A 14,721-nucleotide genomic window follows, 5' to 3' on the forward strand; every position below is an offset into this window, starting at 1 on the left:
TTCATACTGGTGTGTTTGTCCTGACCATATCTCTAAAACTTAAGGTATTCTTCATGAAACTTTGTACACACACAAACTGGGTTGTCAATATAATATTGAAGCCGAGAAAATTACCAAATGGTTGAATGCAAGTGAAATCTAATCCAGTGCAAATTCTAATCTTAAAACGAAAGGAATTTTTATTAATGAATTTAGGGAAAATATTTCAGTCAGATTGTTTATGGCATTCTCATATCAATATAGTTAAAGAGGTAAGCCCTATGTTTAATTGCCTTAGAAGTCTTAAATACCTTCCCAGTGTCCCCTGCCGTGAACCATACTCACTCACTCAGGGGGGCACGGGTGGCGCCGCATCGTATTCATGACCGTATACCTGTTTGTTGCCGCGATATCTCAAGAACACAACACTGGATTGTCTTCATATTTGGAACTATGGTGTATATACAGACACCGCAGACACCAGTCGGTTTAGGTGACCTTGACCCCATTTTCAAGGTCACAGCAGGCAAATCTGCTTTTGGAGTTGGAAAACGGTGTTGCCGCAATATATCAAGAACTAATCGCTGGATTGTCTTCATATTTGGTACTATGGTGTATATACAGACTCCGCAGACACCAGTTGATTTTGGTGACCTTAACTTAATTTTCAAGGTAACAGCAGGGAAATCTGTTATAATCGGCAAGGGACATTTCGCACTTTGTGACAAATACTTGTGTTTCTAGGTTTGTCAGCACCATACCCGTGCTCGTGGGTTTCACCGAAGTGGTAAACGTCACTTCGGACTTTCCTCCCACATTAAGCTGACACGCAGTGATATAACTGGAATACTGTTAAAAGCGGCATTAAACCCCACTCACTCACTCACTCACTCACTCACTCATGTGTACAGGTTAACCCAAAATTTTGTTATCATATGAAATCATTGTTTGATTGTAAGTATGCTTATTTTGAACTTAATTGTGTAACTTTCAAGAGCTGATGAGGAATTTATGTCTAAATCAAACTGTTTCAAAACGACAGTTGTTTTGGCCAGTGTGTCACGTCTTGATGAATGGCAGCCATTGATGAAATGACAGTTGCATTCTGTGTCAGAAACTATTTCTTATTTGCTAAATAAAATCAATGGGTTCAAAATGAGAAATGGAATAACACGTTGCCTTGTTATTAAAAAGCTTCAATGATAAGAAATTTTGTATTGTTTTGTTCGTTTTAATTATTATACCCCCTACCTAAAAGGATTGTCCGAGGACATTTTTTTACTTGAAAACTACTAAATAGATTGTTTTTTAAGCTTGGTGAAAACTTTTTATATCTATAGAAGAGGTGCAGGGCAAAATTTCTTTTCAACATTTAGATTTTCTGTAAAACAACCCAGCTATTTGTCGTTTTTTTACCTTGAATTTTTTAACTGAAACATTTGTGTGACCTTTAACTTGAAAACTGCTTCATGAATTCTTTTCCAAATTTAGGAATACCAATAGGAGGGGTGCAGTGTTTTAGATAAGTGAATTTTCTGTGGAAGCTGTGGGTATTTGTGAGCCATGCCCACTTTTTGTCTTGTTTATATTAGTTTTTTTTTAAATACAGGGTTGCTTAATGCTATTTTTGAGGTAGGCCCATTTGTCTACCGTGTTGGAATTATCTGTGCTGTTTAAAGATTTAAGTGTGCCATAGTCCTGGGACCACCCTTATTTTGTCTGTTGGTCTGTGAGGGAGGTCAGGTAGCCTAGTGGTTAAAGCGTTCGCTCGTCACGCCGAAGACCCGGGTTCGATTCCCGACATGGGTACAATGCGTAAAAAGCCCATTCTGGTGTCCCCCGCCGTGATATTGCTGGAATATTCCTAAATGCGGCGTAAAATCAAACTCACTCACTCACTGTTGGTTTGTGGCCATAATCCAATCTTGGAGCCATTGTTATCCCTCTCGTTCGAAAGTCCGTCCATCCGTACGTTTTCCGGAGCAAATCTTCCAAGCCGTTTCAATTTCTCATTGAAACTTGCTGTACAGATTAGTCTAGTGGTGAACTGGTGCCTTTTGATGATTTGGGATTTATTTGTAATATTTATTGTTGAAAACTTTATTTCTGCTGTCACGAAGGAGCTGATACAATGACAGTACCGTATTCGACGTAATAAACGCCCAGGGCGCTCTCAAAATTAGAAATAGGGGGCTCTATCAGAATATTATTTTGGTGGAAAAGAAACCGTTGAAAGATAGATTTTGTGGTTTATGCTGACGGTCTGAACTGTTTATATATGACAGATATTTTTTTCCAGAATTTAATTTCCCATAATTAAGGGTGCATATAACACACGAGTGTGTATTATACACGAATAATTAAGTTTTGTGTACATTCATCAATCGGAAGGGGTGCTAATTGGGATTGTTCACTTACCAATATATTAGCAAATATCGCCGTGGGCGCTTATTAGAGCGGGGCGCTTATTACGTCGAATACGGTATTAACACTATTCCAACACTATCATGAGTGTTGTTGATGCTGTTCCATGTGACCAAACACTAACGTGTGTGTTGTTGTTGCTGTTGTTGTTGCAGTCGTCGGAGAAGCTGAAGAACATCACAGAGAGTCTTTCAGCGTACAAGCGGCAGTCAACGCCAAGAAGTCTGAAGCGTCTCCGCTTTGATCAAGTTTCAGCCGATGACGAACAGTAGGTGTCCATGCAGGGATTTGTCTATACCAGCTCGGGGGGCGATTTGTTATGACTGGTTAGTCAGACTCGGTTACGTGGTTGGTAGCGTGTCGTCAAACCTGGACGACGATTTTTATCAGTGCAGGTGCGGCCCGTGAAGATCCGGGGTAGAATAGTTCTGCAGCAACCCATTCTTGTCGTAAAAGGCTTCTTTGATTGTCGTAAGAGGTGACTGACGGGATCGGGTGGTCAGGCTCACTGACTTGGTTGATGCATGTCATCGATCCCAATTTCGTGGATTAATGCTCATGATATTAATCACTGGATTGTCTGTTCCAGAATCGAATATTTACAGACCGCCGTCATATAGCTGGAATATTGCTGAGCGCGGCGTTAAACAACAAACAAACAAACAAAGTGGAAGCGCAGTGCGAAGTTTGATTTCAATATTTGGATTTTCGGAGAAAAAAATTGCTTTTTTTCATGTTAAGAACTTAGACGTAAGTTGGAGTCGAGGTTTTACCTTGTTGAATGTAATGTTAACATTTAATTTTGAAAATCCGCTGAAGTAGGAACTTTTAAATAATCCTATTTTTGAACAAAATAATTATTGTTTCCCCAGTTTGCTTGCCAAGGGCACTTAGTTTGGAATCATAGATGATAAATTCCAGGTGGAGATTCCAGGTTAGAATTATTTGCTAGCAACTGATGCCAGTCATTTGAAACACCTAAATGGAAGGAGTGGTCAGGCTCAGAGATGGAGATGGACGTTGTTCATGATATCAGTCACTGGGTTGCCTGGTCCAGACTCCTACGTACAGGCTGTCGTCATGTAGCTGGAATACTGCTGAGTGAGGTGTTACACAACAAACAGACCAACCAGAGGAGAGGTGTCACCGGTGGCAGCATTTGAATCATGAGACTACAGAGAGGAGATACGTGTTTAATGATTGCATGATCACTTGCGCTGTACATTGTTCTGAATTAGGGAAATTTAAATTTTATTTTACCAGGTGTGTACCTGAAACTTGCCCTAAAGTTGTGAAGAGAATTGCCGTGGATGTGTCACCTCACAAGTCTCCAGCCCACAGCAGGTACAACTCTCTAATTCAATAATAATCATAATAATAATAATCATTGTCATCATCATAATAATAATCATTGTCATCATCATAATAATAATCATCATCAATGTCATCATCATCATCAACATCATCATCAACGTCGTCATCATCATCATCAACGTCGTCATCATCATCATCATCATCATCATCATCAATGTCATGATGATGGTGATAATAATAATATGGCCCAGAACTCCATATGTGCTGAGCTGAATGCGAAGCCGTTGCTACCATGGTCAATGGATCAGTGTGCACTTGAGTTTCTTTCTCAGCAGACAATCCAGTGATTGATAACATGAGCATCAATTCATGCAATTGGGATCGATGACATGCGAGTCAGCGAGCCTGCGTGGATCAATGCTCTTGATTTGTCACAATGCAGAAATCAGATATGCTGATCTAATTCAGAAAACCTAATTGGCTGATAATAAGACCTTACCTGAAATTACCTCCTCCAGGTATCGTAAGACCTTCGTACGGAGGTATCGTATTGGAGCAAAAGATTTGAGTTTGAGATTTTTTTATGCTAAGCTTTCTCAATTTTGATTTCAGTAACGAGTCCAACAAGATGAATTGAAGTGATTCCTGCGGACAGACTTCACAGCCTTGAAATTTTTAAAACTTTCTTAGAAAATGGAATTATTAAACTGTAGTGCTGGTTATTCAAATGCATTAACGATGTATAAAGAAGTTATCATTGTTTAAAAATAGTATTTTAATATTTAATTTTTTTTTAAAAGATATAATGATGAATTTTACATACTAGATAGCTATTTATTTTAATAATCTTACACATTGTTAAAAATTTCAGATGTGTGTATTCCTTATGGTTGTTTTCAATTAAAAACAAATTGCCAAAATATTTATGGAAAAAGAATATGTAGAAGAATTGTACATTTCAAGTAAATATTGTTTCTAAGTATTAAATAAGGGTTGCAGCATGATTGTCTATTAGGGAAGGGGGGCGGTCGGGTAGCCTAGTGGTTAAAGCGTTCGCTCGTCACACTGAAGACCCGGGTTCGATTCCCGACATGGGTACAATGTGTGAAGCCCATTTCTGGTGTCCCCCGCCGTGATATTGCTGGAATATTGCTAAAAGCGGCGTAAAACCATACTCACTCACTCACTCACTATTAGGGAAGGTGTGCTAGCTAGCTGTTGTTGCTCTTTGTAGGATTCTGTGTCCGAATTTTTACTCTTTTTTTAGATTTGACCCAATTCTTCAAGAGTCAGACCTTTGTTTTTGTGTAAGAGATATATAGGCTGTTTTTGTTGCAAAAAGATTGGGCTCCACTGCCGGAGAGGCAAGGCACGTACCATACATCTTCAGTCATGATAAGTTACTCTGTCACTTTGAAACAATGTTATATTATTTGTTAAAATACTCCTGTTCAGTTCAGTACTACATATGACATGAAGGCTTCTTATCTTTATTTCAAAATTATTAAAACTTTTGTGCAAGTTCAGATTTTCTTATCCATATCATTTGATGTCCATCAGTTGTGGCAATAGTTGGAGAAGTCATAGGGAAGGGAGGTAACTCCATGCTTGTATCAATATTGCAAAAATTACTTTGAGAGTATATATGCATTAAATATGTTCTGATCTCTGATGACATACAATATTATTACATTCTTTCATCATAAACTTAATACATATTTTATTTCTGAAAAACAAGTTATATCACAAGTTTGTTTTCAAAAGTTTACAACTTTTGATTGATAAAACATGTACGCTCTTTTCTTATTTGAAGGCGTTTGCTCGTAACGCCGAAGACCCGGGTTAGATTCCTGACATGGGTACAATGTGTGAAGCCCATTTCTGGTGTCCCCCCGCCGTGATATTGCTGGAATATTGCTAAAAGCGGCGGAGAACCCTACTCACTCACTCACTCACTCACTCATGAAAACATCTTTTCCAGCTTAGGGTATTATTAAGTAATCAGCTGTCTGGATAAACTTTTATGCTCATGCGCAAGAGAAATTCTATCAGGATTATCATACCTCCATGTCAGAATGATGAGATCTGATTGGTCCACATGATCTTGAAAAAATACTGTGTAACCTGCGTTTGAGGGTAATATATTTTTCAGGGGGGAAATAAATCTCTTATACCCCGCCACGAACAATAGAGGATGCACGTGGATTTCTGAGAGGCAGAGGCAGATTAAATCCCTGAAACCCCGTCAAAAAGCTGCACGCTTTTTCCGAGTCAGTGGAAGTCATGTGACATAGCATACGTTAACGTCCGCTCCATCGAACAGCTGTTTTGTATCAATTTTGAATTCGTGTTAAGTCATTTACGTCACATTAAAACAGTTCAGTAAGATAAATTCGTTGCAGCAGGATCACTCGGGGTTAGATAGAATAGATTCCTCAGTGGTGGTTAAATCTCTTATACCCTGCCATGATCAATACAGGCTGCACGTAGATTCCTCAGTGGATGTCTGAGAGAAAAAATAAATCCCTTTTTGCCTGCTTCAAAACAAAACGCAGCACACTTTTTCCGAGTTAATGGATGTCACGTGACACAACGCAAGTTAACCTCAGCTCAATCGAACAGCTGTTTTCTATCAATTTTGAATTGGTTTGAATTCTTGTACAATGTCGTATTAAAACATTTGGGTATGATAAATTCGTTGTAGCAGGATCACTCAGGGTACATTTTTTGTTTTGCGTCCCTCGTTAGGTTTTAAACCATTAGCCGTAGGCGAGTGGTATAAATCTAACGCGGAATGCATAAAACGCCATGTACCCCTGTGATCCTGCAGCAACCTATATTGTAAAATAAGGATCAGAGAGGTTAGGATGGTGACATCACTTCAAACGGTGATGAAGAGGTTCGGGGTATTTATCATACCAGAAGGGAAGTGTTCATGTGCTTGAAGTGTTTGTTAGTCACCCAATCCTGTTTGTTTCCCGCCGTCTTGTGATGACCATTTGGCCCGCCGTGACATCTCGTCCATTATCATTAATAGAATGGAGAATTTTATGGTGAATGATCGAGGGTGTGAATGTATATAAGACAGAGAAATGTTAAATGCAGCACTCTTATGCTGTCCTATAGCTCCTATGTTGAAACGTATATTCGCGCCAAGATTGATCTCAAAACCATTGTCTAGCAAACACGCGGGGATACTGTAGCGTTGATATCACAATCCAAGTGGCGAATCCGAGTTAGAATTGTTCCCAGCGATATGCTGGTCGGAACAGGCATCGAAGATGATTGGGTGGTTAGGCTTGATAACGTGTCTTCATTTCCGAGGCCCAGATCATTGTTACCAGTGTCAAGAACTGGTGGATCTGTTTAGACTTTATTATATGTAAGCTACCTCCATTTAGCTGGAGTCCTAAATTAAACTGTGCCGTAAAAGATGACTTTGTCGTAAAAGGCGACTAACGGGATCGGGTGGTCAGACTCGCTTACTTAGTTGATGCATGTCATCGATCCCAATTGCGTGGATCGAAGCTCATGTTGTCAATCACTGGATTGTCTGGTCCAGACTTGATTATTTACAGATCGCCGTCATATAGCTGGAATATTGCTGAGTGCGGCTTTAAACAACAAACCAACCAACCAACCTTGATTAAACAACAAACTAACTCAAGATCACTTTGTTGAATCTATCCCAAGTTTCAATTCTTAAGTCGTAGCTAGGACAACAATGATAAGAACAAAATGTAATCTGGATTCAAAATATTCTAATAGAAAGTAGTTAAATGTTATAGTACATATATTAAGACTAGTTAGTATTTTAATATAACATACTTTGTGCAATAATGTAAGAATTCTACCAAAATATGCATCGTGTACACAGAATTGTTTAAAAATAAATCAACTGTGAGTGAACTTTATGTGAATTTTTAATAATATATTTGCATTCCGATTGAAATAATGTCAATCGATACTTTAGGTGTTGATGTGTTCTGAATGAAATCTCAAAGCTCACTTTTGGGTAAAATAAGTCCCCATCCTTTCTTTTGGATGTGAGTGAAAAGGGGTTTTGTTGGAAGTATGCTCAAGTGTGTGGACAAGGGGGTAAGATCTGACTTCTTAAATTCATTTAGTATTTCTTTTCGTAAGGACTAATTTGCTTCTAATATATTGACCCAAATGCATGAATGCAGTTGCCGTTTTCATTTTCTTGTCTTAAATTTGAACGTCATATTTACCGAAAACACAATTCTTGTTTATCCGGGGTAGAATAGGTCTTCACTATGCTTGTCAATAAGAGGCGACTAAGGGGATCGTGTGGTCAGGCTCGCTGACTTGGTTGATGCATGTCATGCTATCCCAATTGCGTGGATGCTCATGATGTCAATCACTGGATTGTCTGGTCCTATGCGTGATTATTTACAGAACACCAAGTATTCTTCAGTACTTGCTGAAGTATTTCAAGATTATTAAACATTAATGTGGTATAGGTGAGAACAGTCAAATATTACTTTGTTCAAGTTACTTTATTGATGTTTTAAATATTTGAAAGCATGTTGTAGTTTATTTGTAAAAATGAAATTTAATTTGTCAGCTGTGTGTTATGTCAAATAAATCTGATTTATCCTCACGTGTGCATTCTTATAGTGAGTTGGCTTTGTTTAATGCCAACGAGTAACTGATCAGTATTAATCTGATATTGCCTGTCAGCTTAATGTTGAAGGAAAGCCTGAAGTGATGCAGGGCCCCATTCCACAAAGAGATCGTAGCGCAACGACTGTCGTAAGTCTATGTTAAAATATGGGGGGTACGATCATCTTAGCATTACGATCGCTTTGTGGAACAGGGCCCAGGTCTTTTACCGCTTCAGTGAAACCCACGAGCCTGGTATGGTGCTAACAAACAGAAACATATTTTTTGACTGTAGAAGAGGAGGACCCGTAAAGATCCAGGGTAGAATAGGGCTTAAGTAACCATGGTTGCTGTAAAAGGCGACTATGCTTGTCGTAAGAGGCAACTAACGGGATCGGGTGGTCAGACTCGCTGTCTTGTTTGATGCATGTCATGGATCCCAATTGCGTGGATCGATGCTCATGATGTCAACTGGATTGTCTGGCCCAGGCTCGATTATTCACAGACCGCCGTCATATAGCTGGAATACTGCCGAGTGCGGCGTTTAACAACGACTAACGGGATCGTGTGGTCGTATCCCAGTTGTGTGGATCGGTGCTCATGAAGACTATCACTGGATTGTCCGGTCTAGACTAGATTATTTACAGACCGCCGTCATACAGCTGGAATATTTCTTAGTGCGGGCGTTAAATTTAGCTACAAGATGACAAAAGGTCTTGGGTATTATTATTATCCTCGGCCATGAAGTGGAAGGGGGATATAGGAATGGGTGCCGTCCGTCCGTCCGTCATATTTCGTTTCCGGAGCAGAACACAAAAAACATGAGAGATATCTTAACTAAACTTTGCACAAAGAGAGGTCTAGTGGTGAACTAGTGCCTTTTGATAGTTTGGGATTTAAATAAAATAAAATTGTCGAGTTTCCATGGTTGGCAACGACTTTGACTTAGACTGAAAATAGCGATACTCCTCGTTTCCGGAGCAGATCTTGAAAACCGTACAATATTCCCACACCAAACATGGCACATAAGATAGCTCTAGTGGTGAACCGGTGCCTTTTGATAGTTTGGGATTTAAAAAAAAAAATTCGAGTATCCATGGCAACGACTTTCACTTAGACTGAAAATGGCGCTAGTCCTCTTTTCCGGAGCAGATCTTGAAAACCGTAGAACATTTCTTATCCATACTTGGCATATAATGTCATCTCGCAGTATTAAATACATTTCCTTTCTTTTTGGCAAGTTCTGCATTGCTTGTGTGTATGTTCCTCCAAAAGTGTCATTGACACGGTTGTGGCATTCACTTTCTAACTTCATGCAGAAACTTCAGGATCTCCCAAAGCAGCATGAATGTGAACATGTCCTAGTTACTGAGGATTTCAACTGTGATCTGAGTGAAAAGTTGAAACTTGAAGATTTCTTTATTGTGCTGAAACTGACTCAACTCATTCATTCTCCAACTCGCTGTCTTGGAGCTACACTGGACTTGTTGTTTACTGATCATGCCAGTACTGTAGCATTCCAGACTCCAGTCTACTACTCAGATCATCAGATGATTGGTGCTGTACTTCTCAGTACACCTCATGGTGACCCCTGCTCTCATTGATCTCTAAGTAAAGTAAGAACTCCCTTACCTCTCTGATTATTGTTAACTAATAACACAACTCATTACAAATACAACAGTGTAACTGATCTTAAACCTACTCAACTGTATAAACAATGCCTCCTTTCCTGTATATATTCTTGTCAACCATACTCTGTACTTCACTAGTACTTGCTTGATAACGGTGTTAGAACCTACGCCGAAACGTCGCTCCTAATTGTAATAGAGAAGTTGTTCGTCCATATGTCTCATCCTTACTCATTACAAATACAGTTACATATTCTATCATAAACTGCAGATGGCAAAACAACACCAGTAATAACTTTTTGTAGTGCTGCAATTAGGCCATTTACAAAAAGGCCCAGTGAACATAGTTCACAGGAGCTAATGCATTGCACACAACCCGACATGTCATATTGGCGGGGGATGTGAGTATTTCATGCTTGTTAATTCAGACACAAAAACAAAGAAATATGTACATGAACTTACTAAATGTGACCTGAGAGAATATTGTTGACAATTGTTTGCTGCTGTTTGTGAGGTGAAATTGGGTTTAACGTCGGTCCAAGATTATTGCACTGATATAGCGACGTGCATGCACGTGTGTGTGTGGCTGCTTGTACTAGTCCCGACTGATGCCGATTTTAAAGTGCTAGCCCACTGCGATGCCATGCCGCAGTTTAACATGAAAACCCCACTCGGACACAGTATACTGACTCCGAGCCGACCAGTCCTTGTTTTAGCCCACTGAGATACCATGCCGCAGTTTAACATGAATACCCCACTCAGACACAGTATACTGACTCGATCCTACCAGGCCTTGTTTTAGCCCTTAATGCCGAGCACAAGGCAGGGTAACAACAAGTACCGTCTTTTGGTATGCCATGGCCAGGGATCGAACCCTCTACCTTCCGCTCTCCGGGCGGGCGCTCTTCCAAAAGACCACGGACCAGTCTGTAAACCAAGCCGGTACAACCTCCCCTAGACTGTTTAAGGTTTTCATGTAATGGCAAGGCAACACCAAGTTTACCATACATCTTCGAAATCTGGGGATTTGTTGCATTTGATTGACTGTGGGTTTGCTTAAAACTGCATTCCAGTTACATAACGGCATGCCAGCTTGATGTGGGATGAAAGTCCGACCTGATGTAGGTCTCAGACATATACAGTAAAGTACGTTTACAACGAACACGCTTATAACGAACTGACGGATATAAAGAACTGTTTCTTGATCGCGTCTATTTGCTGTATATATGCTGTAAATATGCTTATAACGAACTACGGTTATAACGAACTAAATTTACTGGTCCCTTTGAGTTCGTTATAACCGTAGTTTACTGAATACCAATTTGGTGAAACCCACCAGCGCGGGTATGGTGCTGACAAATCCGAAACTTAATCGGGATTCGAACCCACATCAGAGGTTACTTGCATGTCCAAGGGACACAACTGCGAAATGCGGCTCCTGAGACAACTGTTCTACCTGTGCCCCCTATGAAGATTTGAGTGAATATAGTTTTACGCCGTTTTTAGCAATATTCCAGCAATATCACGGTTGGGGACACCAGAAATGGGCTTCACTCATTGTACCAATGTCGGGAATAGAACCCGGGTCTTCGGCGTGACGAGCGAACGCTTTGACCAGTAGGCTCCCCGACCGCCCTATGACGATCTGAAATTATTGAGGAATTAAATTTGAATAATAAGAATTAGGAATGGCGCATCGGATAATGCTGTGTACCACACTTCTACTTACATTGTGGACCTTTGGATCAGTCACTTGATCTACGATGGATTACACTCTAACTGAGATTTGCATAAATTACTTTGAAAAGGGAACTTTGTTTACACCACGAAAACTGAACCACACACACGACCATTGAAGATACCCGTTGGTTAGCCTTCTCTTAGCAGGTGACATCGAGCTCAACCCTGGACCCATCGGTGACGACTTATCTGATGTTAAAGCAGCAATCATACAGCAGATTAAAGACTCGGAAAACAAAATATCAAAAGATATTACCTCAGTGAAACAGGAAATACAGTCGATTAAAGAAGAGGTACGTGTTATTAAAAACGAGATCGATCACCAGAAAGAAGAACAAGCTATCCTAAGACTTGATATAGATGCTATGAATAATAGAGTAGAAGACATAGAGAGTTATTTAGATGGTATCAGTGAATTGGAGTCTAGAGTCGAAAATCAAGAGAGACAAAGTAGAAGGAATAATATTATCCTCTACGACGTGCCCGAGAGTGGGGATGAGTCCTACAGTACTTGCAGAGTCAAAGCAGTAGATGTAATTAACAGGGCTAGAGCCAAGGACGAGAAAGCGCCACTACAACATAGAGACATTGAACGGGCCCACAGAATCTCTTCAAAAAGTGACCATAAACCACGCCCACTGATTGTAAAAATGTGTCATTGGGAGGACAAGATGCACACTATCCGATTAAGAGAAACCCTTAGAGACATGGGATATGACGTAGCAAATGACTTGACATATAATCAAAGACAAGAACTCAATAAATTACGAACTGAAAATCCGACTAAAAGATTTTTCTATAAAGGAGGCAAAATCGTAGAGGATATTAGACGCGAAAAAGGAAATGACAACACTCAGCAGAGTCAAGGTAGAGACATAAGCATTAGACAAGGTGACAGGAGAGACACACGGACAACACAGTATGACTCTGGGAGCGGGGAGCGAAGGAGACGTTATCTTAGGTCAACCTCTCGCTCCCAGACCCCTGGTCGGAAGGCTGTGAGATAGGGGTGTGGCCAGGGCCATGACAATTTACGGGTGCTTCAAACAAGTGTACCCCACGGAACTATCAACAAGGATGTACAATTCTTATTTTGGAATGTATCAGGGCTGATGGCTAAATTACAGGATAGTGACTTTGTAAGCTTTATATGTAAATGCGAAATCATTGGATTGACAGAATCCTGGTCCAAAGAGATTGACTTACTATCCATATTTCCAGATTTTAAGGTTATAACAAAACATGGAGAAAAAATATCTGACTTCGGCCGCCTTTCAGGTGGAATAGTACTTCTTATAAGAAAAAAGTTTGAGAATTTTGTGAAATGGACAAAAATCCGTAAAAGTGGAATATTTGTATTATTAGACAAAACCATGTTTAATATAGATAAGGATGTAGTGTACTCATGTGTGTATATTCACCCAGAATCGTCACGCTGGTACAGTGCGTTATCACCTGATTGTAGTAACGGTGTGCTATTGTTGCAGGAGGAGCTACTAGATGTTCTTTCTCACTGCGGCAACTATTATATTATGTTAGGTGGAGATTTCAATGCACGCACAGGTACTGAGCCGGATTTTGTTGAAGATGATATTCTTGAATATTTAGAAAATGATAATTCTTCCGTGTATAGTTTTCTACTCGACCATTTTAACATGGTACGAGCGTCAGCAGATAATGTGTTAAACAACTTTGGAAAAAGTTTGATAAATTTATGCAGTATCTTAAATATACATATCATGAATGGAAGATGTGGGTCAGACTCAGAAGTTGGAGACTATACGTTTATTGGCCATCAAGGTGCTAGAGTCATAGATTACATAATCTGTTCATCTGGGTTGTTTGACGTATGCTGTAATTTCACCATTGTATCACGCACGGAATCCTGTCATCTTCCTATCATGGCGAGCTTATATACTTCTGTGCAGACTAAACCCGTGCAAGCTCATGGTAATAAGAAGGCTTCCAAATTCGTTTGGGTCAATGATAAAGCTGACCAATTTATGTATAACTTGTTGAGCAGTGAATGCTACTCTTAATTAGAAAAGGCTGTTGACGAAGTGTTACACAATATAGATGAAAGTGTTAGATACATGTCAGAGGCCTTGTGCACGGCAGCAAGCGACATGAAAAGAGTGTGTACTTCTAACACATCTAGTCAACAGTGGTTTGACCGTGAATGTGAGCTACTCAAAAAGGAAAGATGTAAATATTTAAACAATTTTAGGAGAAAAAAGGATAATAACTCATTATATGAGTATAATTATATTAGAAATAAATATAATAGTGTATGCAGAGAAAAGAAAACGATTTTTTTCAAAGAGAAACAGGAAAAACTTGAACATTGTATGCGCGATTCTAAACAATTTTGGGCCACTCTTAAAGGGCTAAACACTAATCGTTATACACAAAACAATATTCCAATTGATGATTGGTTTAACTATTTCAGGGATCTGTTTTCAACTTCTAGAGAGAACGAGGAAAGATGTTTTGATATCGACGAATGGAATGTATTTGATAACTCTTTTTGTCAGTTAACTTCAGATATTCTTGATTCACCTATAACAAGAAATGAAATTTCAGAAAGCATCACAAACTTAAAAAGCAATAAAGCAGCTGGTGAAGATAATTTGATTCCTGAATTTTTTAAATATTCGTCCGATATTCTCCTCCCCTACCTTGAAATTCTTTTTAACGTTATGCTTGAAAAGACTTATTTTCCAGAACAGTGGACTCTGGGGATAGTAATTCCTTTGCACAAACAGGGATCAACTAATGTCACCAATAACTATAGGGGTATAACTCTTTTGAGCGTTTTCAGTAAGGTTTTTACCATTTTTATACACAACCGTTTCGTATTTTGGACAGATTCCTTTAATAAGATAGATGAAGCACAAGCCGGTTTCAGGCATGGATACTCTACAATTGATAATGTATTTGTATTGCAGACACTTGTACAGAGATATTTAGCACGAAAAGGAGAAAAAATGTATGCTATATTTGTTGATTT

The 14,721-nt window shown here is 39.4% G+C and overlaps 2 protein-coding genes across 3 annotated transcripts in view; one reads left to right on the forward strand and one right to left on the reverse strand.

The window, feature by feature from the left end:
* LOC139447366 (retinoblastoma-associated protein-like) overlaps positions 1-4,486 on the forward strand; it is a 44,384-nt gene extending 39,898 nt beyond the window's left edge. The window contains exons 26-28 of the mRNA XM_071228681.1: positions 2,559-2,671; positions 3,667-3,747; positions 4,330-4,486. Coding sequence (XP_071084782.1) covers positions 2,559-2,671; positions 3,667-3,747; positions 4,330-4,354 — 219 coding nt within the window. The 3' untranslated portion in view covers positions 4,355-4,486. The remainder of the gene's footprint in view (positions 1-2,558; positions 2,672-3,666; positions 3,748-4,329) is intronic.
* The window catches only part of LOC139447365 (uncharacterized), a 31,550-nt gene continuing 20,515 nt past the window's right edge, over positions 3,687-14,721 (reverse strand). Inside the window, exon 2 of one of the 2 annotated variants that reach the window (XM_071228678.1) lies at positions 3,687-3,757. In XM_071228678.1, coding sequence (XP_071084779.1) covers positions 3,724-3,757 — 34 coding nt within the window. In that variant the 3' untranslated portion in view covers positions 3,687-3,723. The remainder of the gene's footprint in view (positions 3,758-14,721) is intronic. The other variant, XM_071228679.1, reaches the window with a different exon arrangement.

Source organism: Haliotis cracherodii, unplaced genomic scaffold (assembly GCF_022045235.1).
Source record: "Haliotis cracherodii isolate W230 unplaced genomic scaffold, xgHalCrac1.p SCAF_7, whole genome shotgun sequence".
Lineage (NCBI taxonomy): Eukaryota > Metazoa > Mollusca > Gastropoda > Lepetellida > Haliotidae > Haliotis > Haliotis cracherodii.